Here is a 21,968-nt window from a genome sequence, read left to right as displayed (position 1 = left end):
ATCATCAGTGAATCGCAAGTTACTACGGTATTCTCCATTAACTTTTATCCCCGATTCTTCCCAATCCAGGTCTCTGAATACCTCCTGTAAACACGCTGTGAATAGCATTGGAGAGATCGTATCTCCCTGCCTGACGCCTTTCTTTATTGGGATTTTGTTGCTTGCTCTATGGAGGACTACGGTGGCTGTGGAGCCGCTATAGATATCTTTCAGTATTTTTACATACGGCTCGTCTACACCCTGATTCCGTAATGCCTCCATGACTGCTGAGGTTTTGACAGAATCAAACGCTTTCTCGCAATCAATGAAAGCTATATATAAGGGTTGGTTATATTCCGCACATTTCTCTATCACCTGATTGATAGTGTGAATATGATCTATTGTTGAGTAGCCTTTACGGAATCCTGCCTGGTCCTTTGCTTGACAGAAGTCTAAGGTGTTCCTGATTCTATTTGCGATTACCTTAGTAAATAGTTTGTAGGCAACGGACAGTAAGCTGATCGGTCTATAATTTTTCAAGTCTTTGGCGTCCCCTTTCTTATGGATTAGGATTATGTTAGCGTTCTCCCAAGATTCCGGTACGCTCGAGGTCATGAGGCATTGCGTATACAGGGTGGTCAGTAACTCTCCAATATATAAACCTCCTATATGAACGGCCGTGGTACTAGAGATCAAACAACGAACACGCTTTGAGATCGCAGCGCGCAGCCGCTATAACAATTGACTTCAAAGAGCTTCTGATTCAGAAACAGCCGCAACAGTATCGCAGCTAATCGCTGTATCTGCGGCTGCTCCCGACTCTCGCCTTGCAAGAAGCATGCGATCAATTTGAGCCTCGCCGAACTGTCGTCCTCTCCCAAGCCTGCAGGACAGGTGCCGTATGTTCCTTGTATGTTCAGTTAAATAGAAGAACACCAAAGCGAAATGAAAGAAATACAGGTAACGGACTCTTATCACACCTTACTTGTCACCTCGTCATCTGCAAAGGTGCTATAAACTATTCCAGTCGCGTTACTTTTGTAAAAGTAATAAAATTAGTAGTAATTTTTATTTCTAGGTGGCGCTACCAACGTCAAGGCAGCGTTCGGATGTGTGCGTGTGCGCACGCGGTTGCAACCGTTGTAGCTTCGTTTTGAGCACACTTTTGCGACAGTACACATCGTTACCACTAGTTTCGTAGGCACATATTTTGGTCGTAGTATTTGTTGTTTACGCTACAAATTATGTTGTTCTTAAAACTTTATGAAGGTTAGTGGATTAAAAATTACTACAAATAATTAATTGTTTTTCCGTGCGGTTATTTTGTGTTTGAAATGTTTTTATAACTCCATACGATAGTGAAGCTGTGAACGGCTTTCGGACTCAGTTAGTTGGTGGCCTTGTGTGGTGGTTCATGATTCGTGCTGTTGGATGAAAGTATTTTTTCTTTTCGGACATCATGACGCACATTTTAGTGAAATGCTTTAACGACGATAAGTGGAACGTTTATGCGCTGAAGTCGTTGGCTGACTCAGCTACTCGTCTTCGACTGATGTGCGAGCCTGGCTGTTTTGATGAGCTGCGCGGCAGAGGTCATGATGCCTGTTGGAGAGAAGGCACCCCGAGAGTCGCAGCCGAGCTTCTGCAGATAGGTAAGTAATCTCGTTTTCTTGGGCACGTAGCCTTTCTTCTATTTTGACAGGCGTGAGATGTTAAGCACACCGCTCACTTTCTTCAAGCAAACCATATGCCCCGGAGCGAAAGCTCGCGATACTAACGCTCGCAGCCGCCGTCACTTCGTTTGAAACATTAGTAGGCGAAGAGGCATCGGCGCCCCACGTGCGTAAAATTGCACTGCTTCATTTGTTCCTGCCTAATGACCTTTCCATAATTTGTTTGAGAGAACACAATTGGAACATAAGGATCAGCTTCTATGAGGAATGATAATTTTGTAGAGTAGCCACGCCATCTTTCATAGGGGCTCACGTGGGCCGTCTAAGCGCTTGTTATCGCGTTCCGATACGTGAGAGGCGCGCTGCCTTTAAAGGTATTTAGGCAGACACTACGAGCTTAGGAGAACCGCGATGAATAATTGTGCAGCAGGTGTGCAGCTGTGCTACTTTTGTACCACACTCGTACCGGAAGGCGGTGTTGCACTTCACGCTTACGCATTTCGTAACTATGGCGGCTGCCGTGGCAATTTGGGGCTCGAGGTCGTGGATACGACCCCTGCAGCGGCCGCATTCCAAAGGAGCGGAATGCAAAAACGCTCGTGCATTGTGCATTGTACGCACGTAAAAATTTCCAGGAAGTCAAAATAATACGGAGTCCCCAACTACGACCTGCCTCATAATCAGAGCGTTGGTTTCGCACGTAAGACATCATAATTATTTTTTTTTAATCCGTAGTGGCTCATCGTATACCATACGGTTAGTGTGATCACCTTTTGTGCCGTAGCGGTTAAGCGTGCCTCGATTTGGGTTGCGCCTAATGGTGCGGCGGACCGCAAAATATATTTCGCCTCTTTGGGATTTGCGGAGAACGGCCAACCGATAAGTCGCAGCTTCCGCGCGGTGACTGCACACGGATACACAGCGCAAATGAACAGAGGTGTGGTGACGACGTCGGCAAGGAACACAGCCGTGGACGGGCTCGCCTTATCGACTATTACTGCCAAAACTACCGCAGTAAGCATCTTTATCTAGCGCGGTGCATTTCTGTTGAAGGCGTACTGTACAATTTTAATTGGCGATAACCGAAACATGTCACCGTCCTCTGCTGCCTCTTTGAGCTGGGCCGATCCGAATGTGCGTTGCTTGCAGAAGCGAAAGGAGCGCCACTCGGCGCGTTGTCGCCTCGAGCACCGTTTGCGCGGTGAAGAATGACGCGTGCATGAAGCTAGCTCACTGCGCAGACGCTACCGCGCAAAACGCGCAAGGGCGTGTACGCGACGTTCTGCACGCAAATCGCGTGGGATGATCGGAGACACGCCGGAGCGGCTAGCTTCAAAGAAGCAGTGCATGTTCTCACTCGTACAGGCACGCTCACGCTCGCATCGCTCTCGGCGTATATTTAGGTAATTCCTGCTGCTGGACTTCTACCCAAAGATTCGATATCTGCTTGGTGTTGGCTATGCACTGTCGCGTGGTCTTTGGTTCTGCGAGAGAGCCGGGAATATTTCTCCCCGCTGTGAAACATCGCTGTGCGTGTCTTAGCTAACATTTAGCGTAGTGAGCCATTTCTTCCTTTTCTAGACAGCACCCGTAAAGAGTCGCAAATTTTTACTTGCCAGTATAGTGTGTACTTCTATTTTGTGCGTAGGTATATGCAGTGTGTGGCAGATTTTGAATCCGCGCAATCTCATTTTCTGTCCGCATTCCCTTCTCACAGGTTACACATGCAGCAAACGCCCAGATGCTGAAGTGTTCTACGTCATGAGCAGCTTGGCGTCGTGCAAGAGACACCCGTTGATATGTGGCTGATTCACTAGAAAACTCGCATCTCTGTTGCCACTCTCCGTCAAGTGGGATATTTAACTATTTTCTGTGCTGCTCTGTGGTGTACTAGCTGCCGCATGGACGGCTTACATTCGATTTGCTCTGGCTTTTAGTAGTGAAGGACGGGCGAACGTTTGAGGGAGGTATTTCCTTTTGCTTGCGAGAATGCTTGCCATGTTTACCAAGTGACACGTGCGTACTGGAAACAGCAACGCGAACAGAGGCGGACGACGGAATAGGTAGGAGCACACACGAGCGCAAGTTCAGTTAAGTCTATTTTTGAAGACAGGGGTATTAAAGACGCTGGTCAACTTGACAAAGGTAAAGAGCCGTGCATGCGTGGCAGAAACAGCCACGAACGACAAGAAAAAATATATGAAAAAGCCATGTGATGTAGAATAAACGTGCGTGAAAAACGAGAACTATCGGACAAATCTTTCGAAAAAGCGAAATATTTGTCCGATGAGTGATACTACCCAACGAGAAATACTCTTGAGGACTGCAAGTCTTTCCCACTAAGGGCAACAGATAACTTAGTTATGCATTTGTTTCGTTTGTGATCAATAAATATTGCTTCTGGAACTCCTCTGGTGTTGAGGTATAAGCAGAAAGAACGGTTGTTTCATCACAAAGACCAGAACACAAGAGCACTTATGGAAGAATTATTTATTGATCACAAAGAAAAATTCATAATATTTTTCTGGCCCTTAGTGGGAAAGAGTTGCTGCAGTATTTCACGTTAATATCACTTACAGGACAAACCTTTCAGTTTTCATGTGTTTTTGTTTTTGACGCACATGTCTTCTACAGGACAAGTCTCTCGGTCCTTTTTTGTTCTGCCGGGATCTTTCTGCTGCGCATCCATGGCTTTTTCTTTGTGAAGTTGGCCAATGTGTTTGAAATCTTTGTCTTCACGAATAAACTTCTAGTTGAGTCAGCGTTCATGTGTGTTCCTACCTCAATTCACCCTTCTCGTGTCTGTTTGGGTGGTTGTCAAATATAAATACACCGAATTGGCGAAGTGTCCATAGAATCGATACATGAAATATCTGCGCTGTTTATTTCAGGAAGAACGCTATAGGGTCTTCTCTGTTTTTAACATTGATGTACATTTTTCTAGTTCAACATCAAGGAGTCCCCTGAGGAAGCCAGTAAGAGTGATGGTAACTTCATTTGTGTGAGATTTATGAATTTCATCCATTCAAGGCATGACATGTCACAAGCCTGTAGGTATGCAAGTATTCGTACGTTTTAAACGTACTGAGCTCTAGTTTTCGGTTCTCATGACGCTGCTTTGTACTGTGCTGCGTTCTCCAGGCGCAGGCACCTTCTTTTATGCCGTCAGTGCATGGGCTCTTTTTGTAAATATTGGAGAAAAAATTGTCTTGGGCTTAAATATGCATGTGTATCACTTGAAATTTCTTTTCAACACGGGTGCTGTATCTCCCTCCGTCTTTGTTACTGCTTTGTCCCAATTTTTTTGCAACTTTTATGTATTTTATGCAATAAAATTCTGGTTGCATTTTAATAACATTTTACTTGCGCAATTGAGGTCATTGGTTTTTCGTATACGCATTTATTTGCGTTTTTCACTGCCTCACCAATCTGGCTGTCCAGTCATTGAAACCTTTTCCCATACTTTATGACGATTTCTGGGGTACTTGATATTGCAAGTGCAAGTGACCATCTATTTGGCTCTTTGGAATTGGGTTAGCCGTGCCTTACTACCAATTTTCTGTGCTAAATATGTTTTATCGTTCAAGGTATTAGCCTTGCCTTATCTCTTTATTGACTGAGGTACCACTTAGTTGCTGGTATAGTAAAAAAGGCCCCAAAAATGCTCTAATTAGCTTTGTGCAAGTCCAGAAAAATTAACTGAAAATGAGCTCACTGAATTGAGGAAATACCACCAATAAACTCTTCTGTACCTCAATTTAAAATATATAAATGGTGTACTGTTCTTGCAAACCTGGCTCGTCAGAAACATGATTCAGGTATTCACCATGCCAGACAACTTTCTAAATGATGTCTCATTAATGAATAGCTAAGTTGAGTGATGTTATTTTTATAAAATAATTGGGAAACCTGAAGATATATACATCTCGACGACAAAAAGTTCAGACAAGTCTACTTTGGTACTTCGTTAAATTTTAATCGTGGTGAAAGACGTGCGCTAAAGCTTGTATATATTTACGTGAAGTCATTTGTTTCAAGTCTGTTATTTTGCCTTCTCACAATCAGCCGTAACTGTTCCTGTGATGGGTTAGTGTGCGAAACATTTTAATGTAACGTATTCAGATGTATTTTGTGTGTTCACACGCAAGGAGCTTCAAGTGTTAATGTGTTCAAAGTTGGTTGTTAAAAGGATATGCTTAAGCCCTGCCCTTTGAGTCGCTTTGCCTTCTAGTCATCAACTTAAGTCGCAAGGCAAGACCTTTGATTTAATTTTTGATTTAGTTCATATGTATAGGTTTTTTCAGATGTATTTACACTGTTAAAAGTGCTGTAGGTACTAGCCTATGTCTCCAGGTTCGATGTAGTGATGCCTTATGTACTATAATAATGTTTCATGGGCACGCATCTTTAGTGTAAATAAAGGTACTTCAAATTGATCAGTCTCTCCTTTGCTTTTGTTTGTGAAAGTTATGAGAAGGCACCGGGGCATGCAAGTGTGAATAGCAAAGTAATTTCAATATATGAATAAAAATCCACTAGCCCAACGAAATGTCAAACATACTTCAATGGCCACTTCTGAAATCTCAATGCCATCTCAACTGGGTCACAACGTACTTTTCAGTGCTGTGACAACAATAACTCAACAATAGGTCAACAGAACAACCACAACGTCAGTTTAATGCATTATCAATGGTAACCCGACAACCATTCAACAAAATGAACACAACGAGTTGTCCAAGCGCAATGGAATTTCAATGGTAATTTAACAATTATTCAACATTGAGGCACCCAATTGTGTTCCAATTAAATTTCAGTGGCCAATATTCAAGACCACTCAACAATCAGCCCAACAATTCTCCAACAAAATTTCCACAATTCCTCAATGAAAAGCTCAACATTGACCAATAATAATTCAATGCCTTCTCAATAATTTTTTTGTACGGGCCGAAAGCACATGTGCAAGTGGCAGTGATCAATATGCGGCCTAAAGTTCGGAGTGAGTGCACGTGACATCACACAACCTGTATTCTGCGATATCTCTCTAACTTGGCAAGGAGAGGGCTGCAGCTCTACGCTTGCCAATGAATGGCGCAGAAGAAAAGTAATCCTGTTCACTAAGGCTCGGGGGGTTGATCGAAAGAAAGCGATAACCTGTGTTCATTCTGGTGGAACGTTCTAACTCTTGTGGTTAACGTGCAAACTAAGCCTTATATTTTCTCAAAATACCACTTTTCGGTTTTCAAAATATATTATGCGTCGTTTCTGGAAAATTATAGCCAGTCATTTATAACTCATCGTTAAACGCATTGCCAACAAGCAGAACTGAAGATATTAAGACATCCTTAATGTAATATAAAGAAAACAATTGAAAACTCGAAGTTCTTTTATGAGTAACCGTAAGTGCAAAGAATATTTCCCCGTAATGATGCCTGTAAAAACCAAAATTGTTAAAGTTCCGTTCGAACACAGTATTATATTGGAGTGCTGGCCAACTTAAATTGTCATCCTGGCAATAATTACATTTAGATCTAAATCTCTATCTTCATAGATAATTACAGAAAATATTAGAGGTTATGAGTCGGAAAAGCCATTTAATGTTAAAGTAGAGCGTATCCCCATTCAGCTCGGTAAATTAGAGATAAGATGGGAAACAATTTTTACAGGAGAATGCTAAAAGCGACGTGCTACATTATCCCACCATTCCTCCCTTAACCGCAGATGTTCGGAAAGCAAAAAAAGACAAAATTTTGGCGCGGGGACCTATCCGCGTCACCCGGCGTTCACGCCGGAAGAATTTCATTGACGTTTCGACCTCAACATTGGCTCTGTTACGGCGCGCCACCAACCTGGTCAGACATTGGCTTTTCAAATGTTGCCTGTAGATTTCACATAAAATTTGCTTGCCAAAAACGGGCTTTCGAAATGTATAAGAGCTTCTTAAGGACAGCTTATATTTATTTTCGCGAATTTGGTCTGTGGTCACCTCGATGACGCGTGGTCGTCGCCCCTTCTCGGAGTCTGCCTTGCTTCTCAAGTCCCGGCCAGGGTCGGCGCGGGCGTCAGGCACAGGCAGGCTTCGGCGCTCGGCGAGCGCAACCCGTTGGCCGAAACTGTTTTTAAGGCCAACACAGCGAAGTTGTGGGTTATAATGTCCGCGCCAAAAATGCATCATAAAATTGTAGCCTGTGATCCGAGCATTAGACGCAGTGGTTTTTGCTGGTAATACAATGTTCACTGGGCCGTAATACACGTTAATGAGTATCAAGCTAACGAAACAGCGACAAGGAGAAAGAGGCGATGTGCCAGTGCGAAAACACATGCAATTTCTGGAAAGTAGCGCTCGGCAAAGGAGCTAAATTGTGCACGAGGAACGTGGCCGCCGCATGTCCCTTCGTTGTGCTACGTTAGATGCAGGTGTATTGTTAAAGGTCCGTGTTATAGTACAGACATTGTTCTTTGGCGCAACTCATCGGCAGCTTCAGTATAATGACAAATGGGTCAAAAGTACCCTTTGATACGAACCGGAGGCGACAACATAACTGAATGCTGTTACTGCCGGTGATGTAGTCGGTGGCTCCTTGTTTTCAGTTCAGGAACGTATGCATAAAGTTTTTAATATTGCATCCTGTGTTTGCTTCTGCAGTCTTTAGTTTTTGCGCGAACGCAAAATTTGGGCACGTATCCTTTCCCGTAGACCCGGACAGCCTGAACGCTCTTCAAATGCAGTGGCTGGTGTTCAGCATCTGCGATGGAGCCACCAAAGACTCCAACAACGCTGCGTCCGCGGCTGAGTTCTGCACATCACTTATCAAGGTGAGACATGGTGGAAACTGGCTTTTTTGACTGCTCAAAAGAACGGCGAAACTACACATACTATATTAGGCCCTTGATTTGGCACTGCACATATTCGCTTTCTAATGCATTTTTCTAAGGTTTGAAAAATAATAAAAAAAAGCTTAATTTTTCACGTCGCATATATTGTTATCCATTCAGTTAAACTAATAGAATAAAATATATCGTGATAAAGCTTACCCCACATTGCAAAACTGCGGGTTTGATGCTTTCTGCTCCTTGAAGAATCGCACAGATGGCAAACGGGTAAGCCTGTTGCAACAAGGTACAGTGCTAAGCGAGTGAAACACGATACTCTGAGCGCATGGCTTCAGTCACATTTCGCAGCACCGACGACCGCTGGTTGATCGATGGAGGGGGGTGGGTGACACGTGACGTCACAATGCGTCATAAAGTTTCAAGTTTTCATCACGTGCCAGAACGCGTCAAATCGGTGCCCCAGCTTCCAACAATGGCGCAAAAAGCACCGGAAGCCAAGCACTCCGAGTACGCATTTTAATCGCTCAAAATTTACGCCTTTATTTTTGCTGCTAAAAAATGTTGGCAGAGAAGTCACTGCAGAGAAATTGTTAGAGAAATTCAACAGCCTCTGAAAGCGAGTGCCTGCAACAAAGCAGAGTGGCGAACTGAAGCAAATACCGGTTTGGTTCGGGTTGTGGTTCAGTTCGCTCCGGTTTTGTTCCTGTTTCATTCTTGCTTGGAGAAATCAACAATTATAAGAGTTCGTAAACCGATTCGGCGTAGTCCATTTTTTCATGCCCCCCCATGGCTGCATAGTACTATCGACTTTCCTCATTGCACATGCGCAAGCTTCATCAAGAGGATTCACGAATGAATTCTTTAAAAAAGCCATCCGATCCCGCGCGGCCTTTCATGGGTTTAGCATCACCACAACTGTGGTGACAAGCTCTCACCTACTACGCTTGTTTGTCACGCAGGCAAGCTACTACTATTCCTTATTCACCCCTCGACGTACTCGCTATGCTTGGCAGCGCCAGATTACTGGTGCTGCCAAACCTAAGCTGTTGTTACGCAATTTTTTTCGACTATTTTCGTGTTCTTCGGCAAATACTAATTTTATCCGGTGACATCGAGGTTAACACCGGCCCTAGCACCCGCAGCAATGAGGCGCCATATGATATAATGGAAGCACTTAACGAAATCCATACTGGCCAAGCATCATTACTAAATGACATGAAGTCAATCAAGCAAACATCTCAGAGCGACAAATCTTTTGATGACATAGAAAAGACGACTAACTAAAATAAGGAACGACTGCTCAGAACTTATCGAGGTAAAATAATGAGATCGACGAGCTCGGGATGCTCGCCGAGCAGAGCGCAGATAAGATTGTGTCCATTGAGGCTAAACTTGACGATTGCAAAGATACGGCGCGAACATCAAATCTTGTCTTTTGCTGGAGAGACACTGAAAATGGAACGTGGGCTGCGCCCGAAACCCTGGTGATTCAGCACTGCACTACACAAACCCATTGAAGATTTAGACATAGAAAGAGCCCACAGTTTAAGTCGCTTTAATAGTAACAGAAATGTGCCTGTAGTTAAGTTCGTCATCTTGAAGCAAAAGAGCACGTGCTGTCGTGCGCTGAAAAAAAACTAAGAGGAACTGAATACGGGATCTCGGAAGACCATTCTCGTAACACTCTAGCTGCTAGAAGGCACCTAGTTCAGTTCGCCAAAGCGCAACATAGACCCTTCAAACTGCGTCACAACAAATTACTAATCGGAAGTACATCTTGCGCATGCGACCATAGTTCTGATAAGGTGGTGGCTCGATCGCCGGGCTCCTAGCATTCGACCGTCCCAATACCCGCCCGAATAACTGTCCCAACAACTACCTTTCAATTCTTTACACCATTATCCGCAGTATTCTACCCAAACTTGAGGCCCGACAAAGCTTGCTCAGTACAACGTCTTCGAACATCACCATTGTTACTAAAACTTGGCTTAAGCCATCCATTAAAAATGCGGAAATTCTTTTACATCTCCAAATTTTTTTTTATATTTTGACGCGACAGAGGCCATAAAAGGAGTGGCGGCGTAACGATATGCGCACACGAAAATCTTCAGCGGTCTGAAATAACTCTAACAACACACTTAGGAATTGTCTCTGCGATAAGTAACGCTTCCCCCCAGCTGTTGTTATCGGTGCATGCTATCGTCCACCCGATGCAGACCGCTCTTTCGTAGCTGACTTTCATGACTTACTTCAATCGGAAACAGGGCTTTATCCCCAATATCCTATCATGCTATTCGGCGATTTCAACTTCCCTGCCATCAATTGGTCCAACATAGCTGAAACAGCCTCAAAAACCACCGTTGAAGGTGATTTCATTAATACGTGTCTCACGTTTAACCCAACACAAATCGTCAATAACCCCACGCGGCGAAATGAAAAGTCTTATAACATACCTGATCTTATCATACGCACTCCGATAATGTTTCGCCACTAACGCATTTACCCGGCCTTAGCTATCGTTCAGTTCTACATACCTCATCCCAATGTGGCATTTCAGCCTTCATTAAATCTAGAAAAATTATTGCGCTTTACGACAAAGGCAACTGCACTGATATGAATAATAAACTTGCAGAATTTGCCAGCTCGTTCTCTACCGGTTTCTCAGAACGTTCCGTTGAAACTAACTGGTTCATTTCCAAAAATAACTTACAAAAACTTACATACCTACTATCACCATAACAGAAAAGAACTTATCACCGTGGTTCAACACGGCACTGAACCGACTCAACAATAAAAAGAAAAGGCTTTACCGCGCTGCTAGGCATTCTGACGCTGAGTGTGCATGGCATGAATACTACACCGCTGAAAAAACGTACCTACCGCTTGCCAGTAAAAAAAAAAAAATACTTTTTTCCGACTGCCTTACTAAACACTCTGCAAAATAAATCTAAACATTTCTGTAATATTGTAAATCCATAACGTTCGCAACCACTTGCACTGTGTGACGAGCAAAATAAGCCTATTCCTGATCATGAAACGGCCGAAGTACTTAATCATGTATTTTGCTCCGTGTTTACTAATGAACCCAAAGGTGAACTTCCTGGTGAACTTCCTGAATTACCATATTCAAATTAGCATATCATGCCCGCAATAACCTTTAGTTTTGATGGCATCAGGAAATGTATTGATTCCTGGAAGCTGTAATCCTCACCTGGCATCGATGGTATTAATTCCAGTCCAAAAATACTAAATATATAAAAATCGAAATCTTAGGTCATTTTTAAGCAGTCTTTGTGATCGGAAATGGTGCCGCATGACTGGAAAGTGATTAAGGTTTTATGAGTCCCCCCCAAAAAATGTCCTTCATCATTATGTTGTAGTTACCGCCCAATTTCTCTAAGCAGCGTCTTTACTCTCACATCCCTACATTCCTAAAGTCCGTCAATTTCTTCCACCCTATCCAACATGGCTTCCGCAAATGTCTATCTTGTGATAGCCAATTAGCGCTACTTATAAATGATGTAAGCTCTAACATTGACCAAAGATCCCAGTTGATGCCCTGTTTTTACATCTCGACAAGGAGTTTGACAAAGCTCCGCATCGCCGGCTTCTCCTAAATCTTTCTCGCTTGCATCTTAATGCTCTTGTTTTAGGCTGGACGCGTAATGTCTTAACTAACAGACGACAGTGTGGGTATGCTAACAACCACTCCTCCTCTAAAAGCCCCGTTCTTTCCGGAGTACCCCAAGGCACAGTCCTTGGACCCCTTCTGTTCCTTATATATGTTAATGATTTACCCGCTAAACTTTCTTCCAGTATTCGCCTTTTTGCTGACGATTGTATCACATATCGCCCAATGCTTACTTGTTCCGACAACCGCACATTGCAAGATGATCTTGCCAAAGTTACCACTAGGCGCAACGTGTGGCTAATGTCACTGCACGCTACGAAGACTCTACTAGTGCCTTTTTTATCGGCGGAAGCATCACCATACTCTGAAGGACGTTCTCTGCAACTCTTAATATCATCTGTGGAGTCATGCAAGTACCTTCGCCTTACACTTTCAAGTAATCTTTCGTGGTCTTCTCATATTGCGAACATCACTAAAAAAGCCAGTCGCACGCTTGATTGCTTCCGCCCCGTAACTTGCGTTTCGTACCCCCATCCTTAAAATACTAACTTATCTAGCTTTTGTCAGATCTAAACTAGAACACGCATGCTCTGTTTGGGACTCGCACCAAACAGCCCTTTCTAAACATCTAGAAGCAACTCAAAATCGTGCAGCTCGTTTTATTGATCCTGATTATTCATACCACACTAGCGTCTCTCAACTAAAATTAAAAGCAGGAATTTCCAATCTAGACATAAGGCGTCATGTTTTTAGACTATGTCTTTCCCGCAAGTTTTATCATTCTGCCCGTAGTACTTCAGCCATCATTCCAGCGCATTGCCAGTCTTGCCGATTACGTCACGAAAAATCTGTGTACCCTCCGCCTGCCCGAACCACTGCGCACCTTCATTCTTCTGCTTTTTTTTTTTTGTGAAGACTGCCCGGACTGGAAGGACCATTTCGCCGACGCCGTGCACCATTCCAATCCACATAATTTCGAGGCTGCCACTAAATCCGCATTTCCCTGATCACCCATCCCTCATGTAATACCCCACACCGGGGCCTTTGAGGTATAGATAAATAAATAAATAAATAAATAAATAAATAAATAAATAAATAAATAAATAAATAAAGTATTGAGGATAAATCTTTATGTACATGTCGTATTAAAGACCGAGTTGATTAATGAGAATACTTGCGTCAGTGTAAGGTTGGCGCAGCTTCCACACACGTTGCTTTGACAGCAGCAGTCAGGTAATTTTCGTTTCGCATCAGTCTTTAAACACGTACGTATTTTTCGATGCGAAAGCATCAAAGCGAGCGAAAAAGACTGCGTCTGTCGGCTGCGACGCCACGTCACGACCGCGCCTCGACGGAGCAGAGCAGGCGAGAGGGGACACCTGGCGGCCGCGATACCGTGCCACGTGTTGCGTGAGAAGAAAGGGCCATGAGCCGACGTCACCCTCGCTCTCGGAAGGCCTGGGTTATCCGCGCGTTGCTTGTGCGCGCAAGCTCTGGGCTGCGTGCTAAGCGCGCCTCCGTAAAGCCAAATCATAACGAAGTCAAGCCAATGCCTCCTAGATAGCAGGCCTGGGTACTCTGCTTTACGACGTCATGTTAGTTGGACCAAAAATTTCCTTGCAAAGCCCGGCGTGACGAAAGCGGTGACGTTAAAATCACTGCGGCTTACTCAGGAGCGTCTCTATTAGATTTTATGGATTAAATTATGGGGTTTTACGTGCGAAAACCACTTTCTGATTATGAGGCACGCCGTAGTGGAGGACTCTGGAAATTTTGACCACCTGGGGTTCTTTAACGTGCACCTAAATCTAAGTACACGGGTGTTTTCGCATTTCGCCCCCCATCGAAATGCGGCCGCCGTGGCCGGGATTCGATCCCGCGACCTCGTACTCAGCAGCCTAACACCCTAGCCACTGAACAATTTTTTTTCTTTCTTTTATGGAAGTCGTGCAAGCTAGCATGACGTCCTGGATCGAAGTGCACCTGTCTTGTGTCATCCAGGAGGCGTTGGCCAGGTGCCTCAACGCGCTCGCTTGCCTGCGAGGAGTTAACTTGTGGACCGCTCAGCGGCGTCCAATTGGACATTATTGCTTTCGCATTCACAAATCTTAAGTGCTAAGGTGCCATAGCATCTTTTGTCGTACATTCTCTGGAAGCAAAACGTTCGAAAAAGATAAAACACATTAAAACGTTTGAGTACGGTTAAGCGCGACAGCCTGGACAAAGTAAGGCGAGACAGACGGGACAAGCTCTACAAACAACGCTGAATGCTTACTGAAAATTTTCGCTTCAGCAGCACAATATTACCGCATGCGCCCAAAGCACGCTGAAACCGGTAACAAATAGGAGCAAGCGCGAAAAGAAGGCGATACGCAAAAATTTATACAACACGTGCACTATCGCTTACATGAAACGTGTCAAGTGGGAAGAATATATACGCTGTAAACAGCGCGCAACTGACACAAGCGGCATAAAAAAATAAACAGAAGGGAATGAGCCAGCTTAGTTGTAGCTACCCATGAATCGCGCTTTTTTTTTTAGAAAGTGCCGCCAAACACCGCTTCCAATAGCTCACATTATAATTTTGTTTTTGTTTTTCACGGCCTACAAATTGCGCATTCTTCAACCGCGGGTAGCAGCTGCAACTTTTTCAGTGTGAAGCAAGATCTAGGGTTCTCGTGATTTCAAACACCTAAAGTGCTGTCGCTGCCTGTCGTACTGGCACTGGCCAGTTTGTCCCATGCAAGTAAACACGACCGCGCCTTAAAGGAATTCTGCACACGACACAAGTAGTGCACGGGACATACTGACGCTCATGTTACGTCGTACAGTATTTCGTTATTTGACTGGCCGTGACCCCTTCGCACAGTTGTGCCAACTTTCATGGTGCAGAAAACACAAGAACGTGAAGTCACGAAGTTGGAGTCAGCCAAGGCCAAATCGACTGCGCTGATGAACCTGCATGTGTTGCACAATCAAGTCAAGGACGTTAAATCGGGTGCTCTAAATGTACTTTCCTCTGAAGTATTGTTTGCTAAAAACACGCAAGAACGTGTGCCCCTTGGGCACCATTGTCTCCGAGAAGGGGAGCTGGCAGAGTGTCCTGAGCAGTTCCCTGCTCGCGCATTTAAAGAAGTTTATATCAGGGGATTGCTTCGAGCTGAGGAGCTACGAATATGTGACAGATGCTCCGCAGCAAGACACGAGAGAAGCGAACCTCGGTATGTCCATCGACATCGAGGAACTATTTTACTCTGTCCTACACGTCGAGTTGTTTCCAGCTGTGAGAGAACTCACTGACAGTTCCGGCACGGTTGCCTTTCAAAGCGAATGCGACGTTTCCAACGAGCAGTTGCTGGAGCCGCTTATCTTGACCCTACTTTAGTTTATTTCGAAGAAAAAACTCGTACATTCAGAAGCAGGGCATCTGTATAGGCTGTTTCGTAGCTCCTGTCCTCTGTAAAAATTTTCTAGGCAGCTTCGACCGTCAACCCAAATGTCCGTTCGAGGCAACCGTACCAGGCATTGTAAAACTATCTAGTTACTCCGATAATTTCTTAGTCAGTTTAAAATTGGAAGCATCGACACGCTTAACATTGGTGGCTACGTCGGTGGTAGAAGTTTTTAGCCAGTGCTATTCCTCGCCGAAGATCATGTTTGAGCTGCAGGAGGCCCATTTCATCAAGTTATTAGACCTTCGCATACTTTGTCATGAAAGTGACTACATCTGCAGAGCTGGCGTGCCAAGATCCAAGGGAATCATTCTACCCTTACATTTGAAACTGATTAAAAGGGCAATCACTAAATCATCTGTCAGGTCGGTTCTTTCGAAGACCTACCCTCCATACGATAACGAAAAGATTCAGTCGACAAGTACCACGTTTGCAGTAGGCGGTTGCCCGCGTCCGCTCCTTTAAGCTGTCGTAGGAACGCTGCTTAATCAACGGTGCAACGAGACTGCGGTACACGTTGTAGGTACCCCGCAGTAGAGGCCTTTGTTCTAGGTTGTGCCAATGCGCACAAGATTTCGCACAACTTAAGGGAAGTCGCAGGGAACCGTATGGCGGATCTCGTGTTTTCTGCGCCATGCAACTTGGCACAACTCTAGAAACGCGTCAGAAGAAGTCGAGTAAGGAAAATACTGTACGACGGAACACGAGTATAAGTATGTCCCATGCGCTACTTTTGTCGTGCACAGAAATCCTTTGAGCTGTGGTCGCGTTTACTTGGGACAGACTGGCCAGTGCCTGAACGACAGGCCGCGAAAGAACTTAAGGTGTTCGAAATCAGGAGAAGGGCCGATCTTGCTTTACACTGCAAAAGTTGCAGTTTCTATCCGCGGTTGAAGAAGGCTCAAGTTGTAGGCCGGGAAAAAGCAAAATTAGAATGTAAGATTTTGGAAGCGGTGTTAATAAAAAATTCTGCATCTGATATGCGCATTAGCGTAGCTTTGGCGACACTTAAAAAAAGAAGCGTGATTCATGGGTAGGTAAAACTAAGCTGGTTCGTTCCCTTCCGTTGATTTTTTTTTCAGCCGCTTGTGATAGTTGAGCGCAGTGTACAGCGTACTCATTCTCCCCAAATAACACCTTTCATGAAGAGATAGTGCATGCGCTGCATGATCTTTTTTCGCGTATCTCCATCTTAATTGCACTTGCTCCTATTTGTTGTGCGGTAACACTGTCGTGTCAATTTCCAGTAAACTGTCACAGTCGTTAGTATCGCTTGCCCCTTTTGTCTCGCTTTAAGTTGTCCCGTCTATCGCGCTTAAGCGCACTCAAATATGCATCACCAACTGGACCAAAAGTCTACTCCTCTGAAGTACGTTAAATATGTTCTCGTAGTCAGCTAATGCAAAATCCAAATCGTAGTGACAGAAATTAAACCTCTTGTGCCAACGGATGGTAGTGCAAATATTTGTCTCCAGGGCAGTATTCTGCAAGTGTCCGCATAGTAGAGTGTCCTTTGTGGCTGCGGTTGATGAAAAGGGCCTTTGCTAGTGAGGAAGAACTGGCTCTGCCCGCTTGTTTCTTAGTCGGTGATACCTCAGCCCAGCCAATTAGCACTTTAGCAGCAGACATGGACATATCCACTAGGTGAATAATCACAGAATAACCCCCCGTCACCCCAGGACCCAAGGGGGGCTCCTTCGCACCTCTCGCTGTGTTGCCACAAGTTGAATCATACCTGTGTGAAAAGTATCGAGATTTGGGCAAAAATCTGGATGATGAAAGATGCTTGTAACATTCACGCTTCTCTGTAAATCGTGCGTCGTTTCATGTTGCACGAAATAGAACTACAGCCGGCTGCTTGTGCCGATTGTATAGTAGTACTGCAGAGGGCATCATGCCAAGTGCACCACGGAGCGGTCAGAGATCGCTTGAATTAAAAGAACTGCTGTGTTTCCCAAACCGAAGGTCCATGTAATTTCGGTCTTTTTTCTTTACTTGAAACTGCTCAGACGCCCGCACTTGTCGTATTTGTTGTCAGCTTGGTATGGCACAGATAAATCTGCGGCAACATATTGTTAAAGAAAGCTAACAGGATCAGGATAATAAGATTGTTTTAAAGGTTAGAAGGCCACGCAACGTTTACTTGAAGTCGACGAAAGTCGATGCCTTCTTGGGGAGTTGGGGTGGAGGATGGGGTAGATGAACCGTATAGATGCGGAATCCGTGCTGGAACAGGAATTTTCGATAGACGTCAACGAGAGGTTAAATTAGCCTAAAAATTTGGAATCATCGTCGCCACCATCGGCACAAATATAATAATAATAATAATAATAATAATAATAATAATAATAATAATAATAATAATAATAATAATAATAATAATAATAATAATAATAATAATAATAATAATAACAAAGTTGAGAGAGTGCTTTAGGAAGTATAAAACCAAATGCATGTTTTTCAAAGACGAAGCATTTACATTTCTGTGATACCACGAGGAGTGAGAACAATAAATGACAGCAGCAGAAGGAATAGGTTGGATTGAGGCAGCACTCCTAACGCTCAATAAAGGCGCAACTGCACATTTTACCGATAACTATAACACTGTGTGCCCTAAATAACGTTAACCGCTGCCGATACCCCAATCGTCTCGCTTATTTTCGTTAGGGCTTGCGATGGCGTCGGTAGGCAGCGCTTCGCGTTCCGAGAAAAACTCCCGATTTTTAATGTTGTTTTGTGTCCTACGACCGCAGAGGGGGCGCACCAGCGCGTTCCTTGACGCGCTTGTCGAGACTTGCAGCGAGTGGTTCAAGCGGCGCGAGCTGCTGCTGCCGCGGTGCACTGCACGTACGCCAGCGCGAATTCCCGGAGGCCGCAGCTGGACGGCCTACGTTGCCTTCCTGGCCGAGCTGCTGGCGGCCGTGAGTGTAGCGGAATCGTCGGCCGAGAACTCCGGGCGCATCTTCTCCCTGGCGTCGCTGCTGTGCGAGTGTTGCCACATCATGCTCCGCTCGCCAGCGCAGGACGCCACCGCAGAGGTCAGTTTTGTGGGTGGCACCAGTTACACTGTCGCATTGCAGCGACGCTGAAGCATCAAATGATCACCTACTTGCATAAATCGGAATGTTCGAGTAGCGAAGTTTCGGAATTTGTACGAATAAGGATATTCTAGAAAATTAGCCTCCAATTATCGAATTGAAGGCCGCATGCTTTTTCTAAGTTCTAAACAACGTGACGTGTACAGGCCGCGTGGAGCGCGCGTCGGCAAATATGCTCATTTACATTTTTTGACACGTGTGATGCTGTTCATTGCTGTAGGTCCAGTCAACTGAGGAGCTAGTAGCTATAAGCGGCTGACTGTGCATCCCTCCCCCCCGCCATGAGAGGGACGGTTACAAAATTAACAAAATATGCGGTAGCAGATGAACGCAAACTGTTGAACTTGTTATTTGTAGTACTACGTCAATACATCAACGCATAACTATTTATTGACCATATAAAACCTACAGACAATTAGTCAAAGATATATATATATATATATATATATATATATATATATATATATATATATATATATATATATATATATATATATAAACATAAACGCGAGCAGGAGGGTGCGGACGGAGACAAACGCGGTCGCCCGAACAGTGCTTTCTTTAAAGGGACACTAAAGTGAAAAATGATTTCCTCTGCATCAGTAAATTAGCTATAGAACACCAAAAACACCACTCTTATAACGATACGACGTTTGGTAAGCCAGAAAAAAGCGCAAGAACGAAATACGGGTGGCGACGCCTACTTAAGTTCCCGCACCTGGGGGCTGTGACGTCATGGATTTTCATGGCATGTTCTAGGCCCTACTAATTATATATAGCGGTACAGATTGACTACATTATGTTCTAAAGGAACCGAATAATAAACATGGCATGTTTCGGGAACCTTTATTCAGCCAACGCGGCCCAAGTGCGAAAACATACTTTCGAATCCCTGACGTCACGCGGACGTACCGGCAATGAGGTTTCTGCGCGAAATTCAAATACTGATACTTGAACCTTCATTTTCTCATCCAATAATCAAACTATTCTTTTGAAATGACTGCCTGCAGGGTTCTCAAACAATGCTTCATTAGACTAAACTGATTTATTGTTTCGCTTTAGTGTCCCTTTAACCTTCGTCTTCCTCCTTCACCCCTATTGCATCGTAACGTCCTTGTTCGGTTCGTCACACGCTTCCCCCTCCCGCCGAGACAGTCGTCGTCTTAATGTGCTCACGTGAATGATGTCAGTCTGGCAGTCCGGTGACGTCTAGCAGAGCTCTGGTGACCGAGGCTGGCTGTTGCACTCCGGACGACATATGGATGCCCCGGGGAAGGAAGGTTTGGACGCATGGTAGCTGTGGAAACTCGGGTTTCGTAGGGACTTGTAGGCACGCGGTGTCTCCTGATCGAACCTTCGGTGGACTGGGTCATTGAGGTGAAGTCTTTGTTGGACCGGTACGGCGGGAAAATTCCTGGGTCTTTTTCGTCATTTAGGACAGCGTTGTTGCAGGAATCCTTGGGGTGGGAGCAGTCATGATATGTGGTGCTGAAGGTGTTGTGTTCGGCGGCGTTCTTTCTTGCAAAACGTCGTATTCGTTGAATTCGCTTTGGGTTTAATTGGCCTGCGCACTGACGTTTTCCTTGGTGCAACTGTGTTTTAGGCGACGCCCTTCGACGTCGTCCGTGCCGAAGTTGTCGAGGAAGTAGAGGTTGATCTTGGAGTGACTGGTTTGGATCTTTCTGATCCTGCTGCGACAGCTGATGTTGTAGCACTGATTCAGGAATAAGCCTAGTATCTGTTTGGCATATTTCTCACAACCGTCACACTGCGTGCTTTCGTGTGGCTTCTCTGACGGTGTGGCACGCAGAAAAAGGTTAGAATATGACAGGAAGCTGAGCTCGTTGGTAGGGATTCATTATGCAAAAAAGACGTGAGGCGTGCATACAAGGACATAAGAGTAGAGAAGTGGACAACACGGACGCCGACTATCAACTGAAGCGAGCACTGAGGCGAAAAAAGAAAGAAGACACAAAACTCATCTGCGCAAGCTCAGGAATGGTATCACTACGTGTCAGTCGGGTACACGTGCCGGTCTACGTGAGAGATAACTGTTAACGCACTTAATCTCTTCCTCGTTTAAAGTAATCGAAGGCTGACTCACGCACGCACTTCCACCATTACAGATATGCCATGCCTCTACCATAAGACGCGTATCTTCATTCTTATGCCTGTACAATATCGCACATTCATCCAAACGTGGCGTGCAGTTGCAATCTCGGCAATGTAGGGAAAGATTAGAAGGCGATCTACCGGTTAACGTCCTTTTATGTTCCATTAGCCTCTGATTGATACACCGCCCCGTTAGCCCTACATAGAACTGGCCACAGCTAAGGGGAATTTTATAAACCCCACCCATACGACAAACAGTAAACCTCTTGTATTTATTGTGCTACACTGGACAAATATCTGTTCCTTTTTTGCCTTTTACCCGCTCCTTTTTCCTCTGTATGGCAGCGCATATCTTGCCTAGCTTATTGGGAGCAGTGAAAGCAACATTGACATCATATATACTTGCAACTTTTTTAAGCCTGTGCGACACTGAATGAATGTACGGAATTGCCACAACTCTTTTTCTGCTATTACTGCTTTCAGTAATCACGTCCGTCCCCCTCGAAACCATAGATGGTGAAGAAGGTTCCGCGGTCGTCATCATCATGCAAGGCGTGCGTATCTGCGTCCTCTGAAGCATTACTAAATGGGAAAGTTGTTGATGGTCTGGTAATAACGTGGCTTTCGGCAGAACTGATGATGATCGCTGCGTGGAGACTGTGGATGACTGCTGCGACCTACCTGCAATGTCTCCAGCTGTTGGGTAATGAGGGGGTCTGCAGCGTATGCTTTAAATCGACTGATCATCTCTTCCGTGATTTTCTCCGACGATTCATCGTTATCAAATATGTGTGTTAGGTAGAAACGAAATGCCTCACCTGCGACGTAACCATAGAAGATGGCGATCATATCCCTTTCCGACAATGATCAACCGATGCGTGGACCTCGTAGAGGCGAAACTAGTCATACACGGGTCCATCGTCCGCAGATCCGGTGTACTTGGGTATTTCCAAGGCTTGCGGTGATGCGGTCATGATGCTCATCGATGCAGGTGGGGGAGCTGTGCGCTCGGGTTTCATAAGGTCCCTGAATAGAACGGAAACGTAGCGACATACCTTTATCTTGGCGTTGCTGTAAGGAGCATGCGAGGAGGCAGGAGAGAAGGTCTCCGTTTCGGAATCGGTTGAGCCCCGTCAGCTGGTATTTTTGTGCACTTTCCTCATTTTTTTTTCCGCGTCTCTTTGCACTCGCC

General features: G+C 44.8%; 1 protein-coding gene across 3 annotated transcripts in view; it reads left to right on the top strand.

The window, feature by feature from the left end:
* LOC142590624 (uncharacterized) overlaps positions 1-21,968 on the top strand; it is a 79,354-nt gene that overhangs the window by 41,020 nt on the left and 16,366 nt on the right. For 2 of the 3 annotated variants that reach the window (XM_075702957.1, XM_075702956.1), the window contains 2 exons: positions 8,347-8,465; positions 18,320-18,604. In XM_075702957.1, the coding sequence (XP_075559072.1) occupies positions 8,347-8,465; positions 18,320-18,604 (404 nt within the window). The remainder of the gene's footprint in view (positions 1-8,346; positions 8,466-18,319; positions 18,605-21,968) is intronic. The other variant, XM_075702959.1, reaches the window with a different exon arrangement.

Source organism: Dermacentor variabilis, chromosome 8, assembly GCF_050947875.1.
Source record: "Dermacentor variabilis isolate Ectoservices chromosome 8, ASM5094787v1, whole genome shotgun sequence".
Taxonomy (NCBI): Eukaryota; Metazoa; Arthropoda; class Arachnida; order Ixodida; family Ixodidae; genus Dermacentor; species Dermacentor variabilis.
This window is presented reverse-complemented; position numbering and strand designations above follow the sequence as displayed.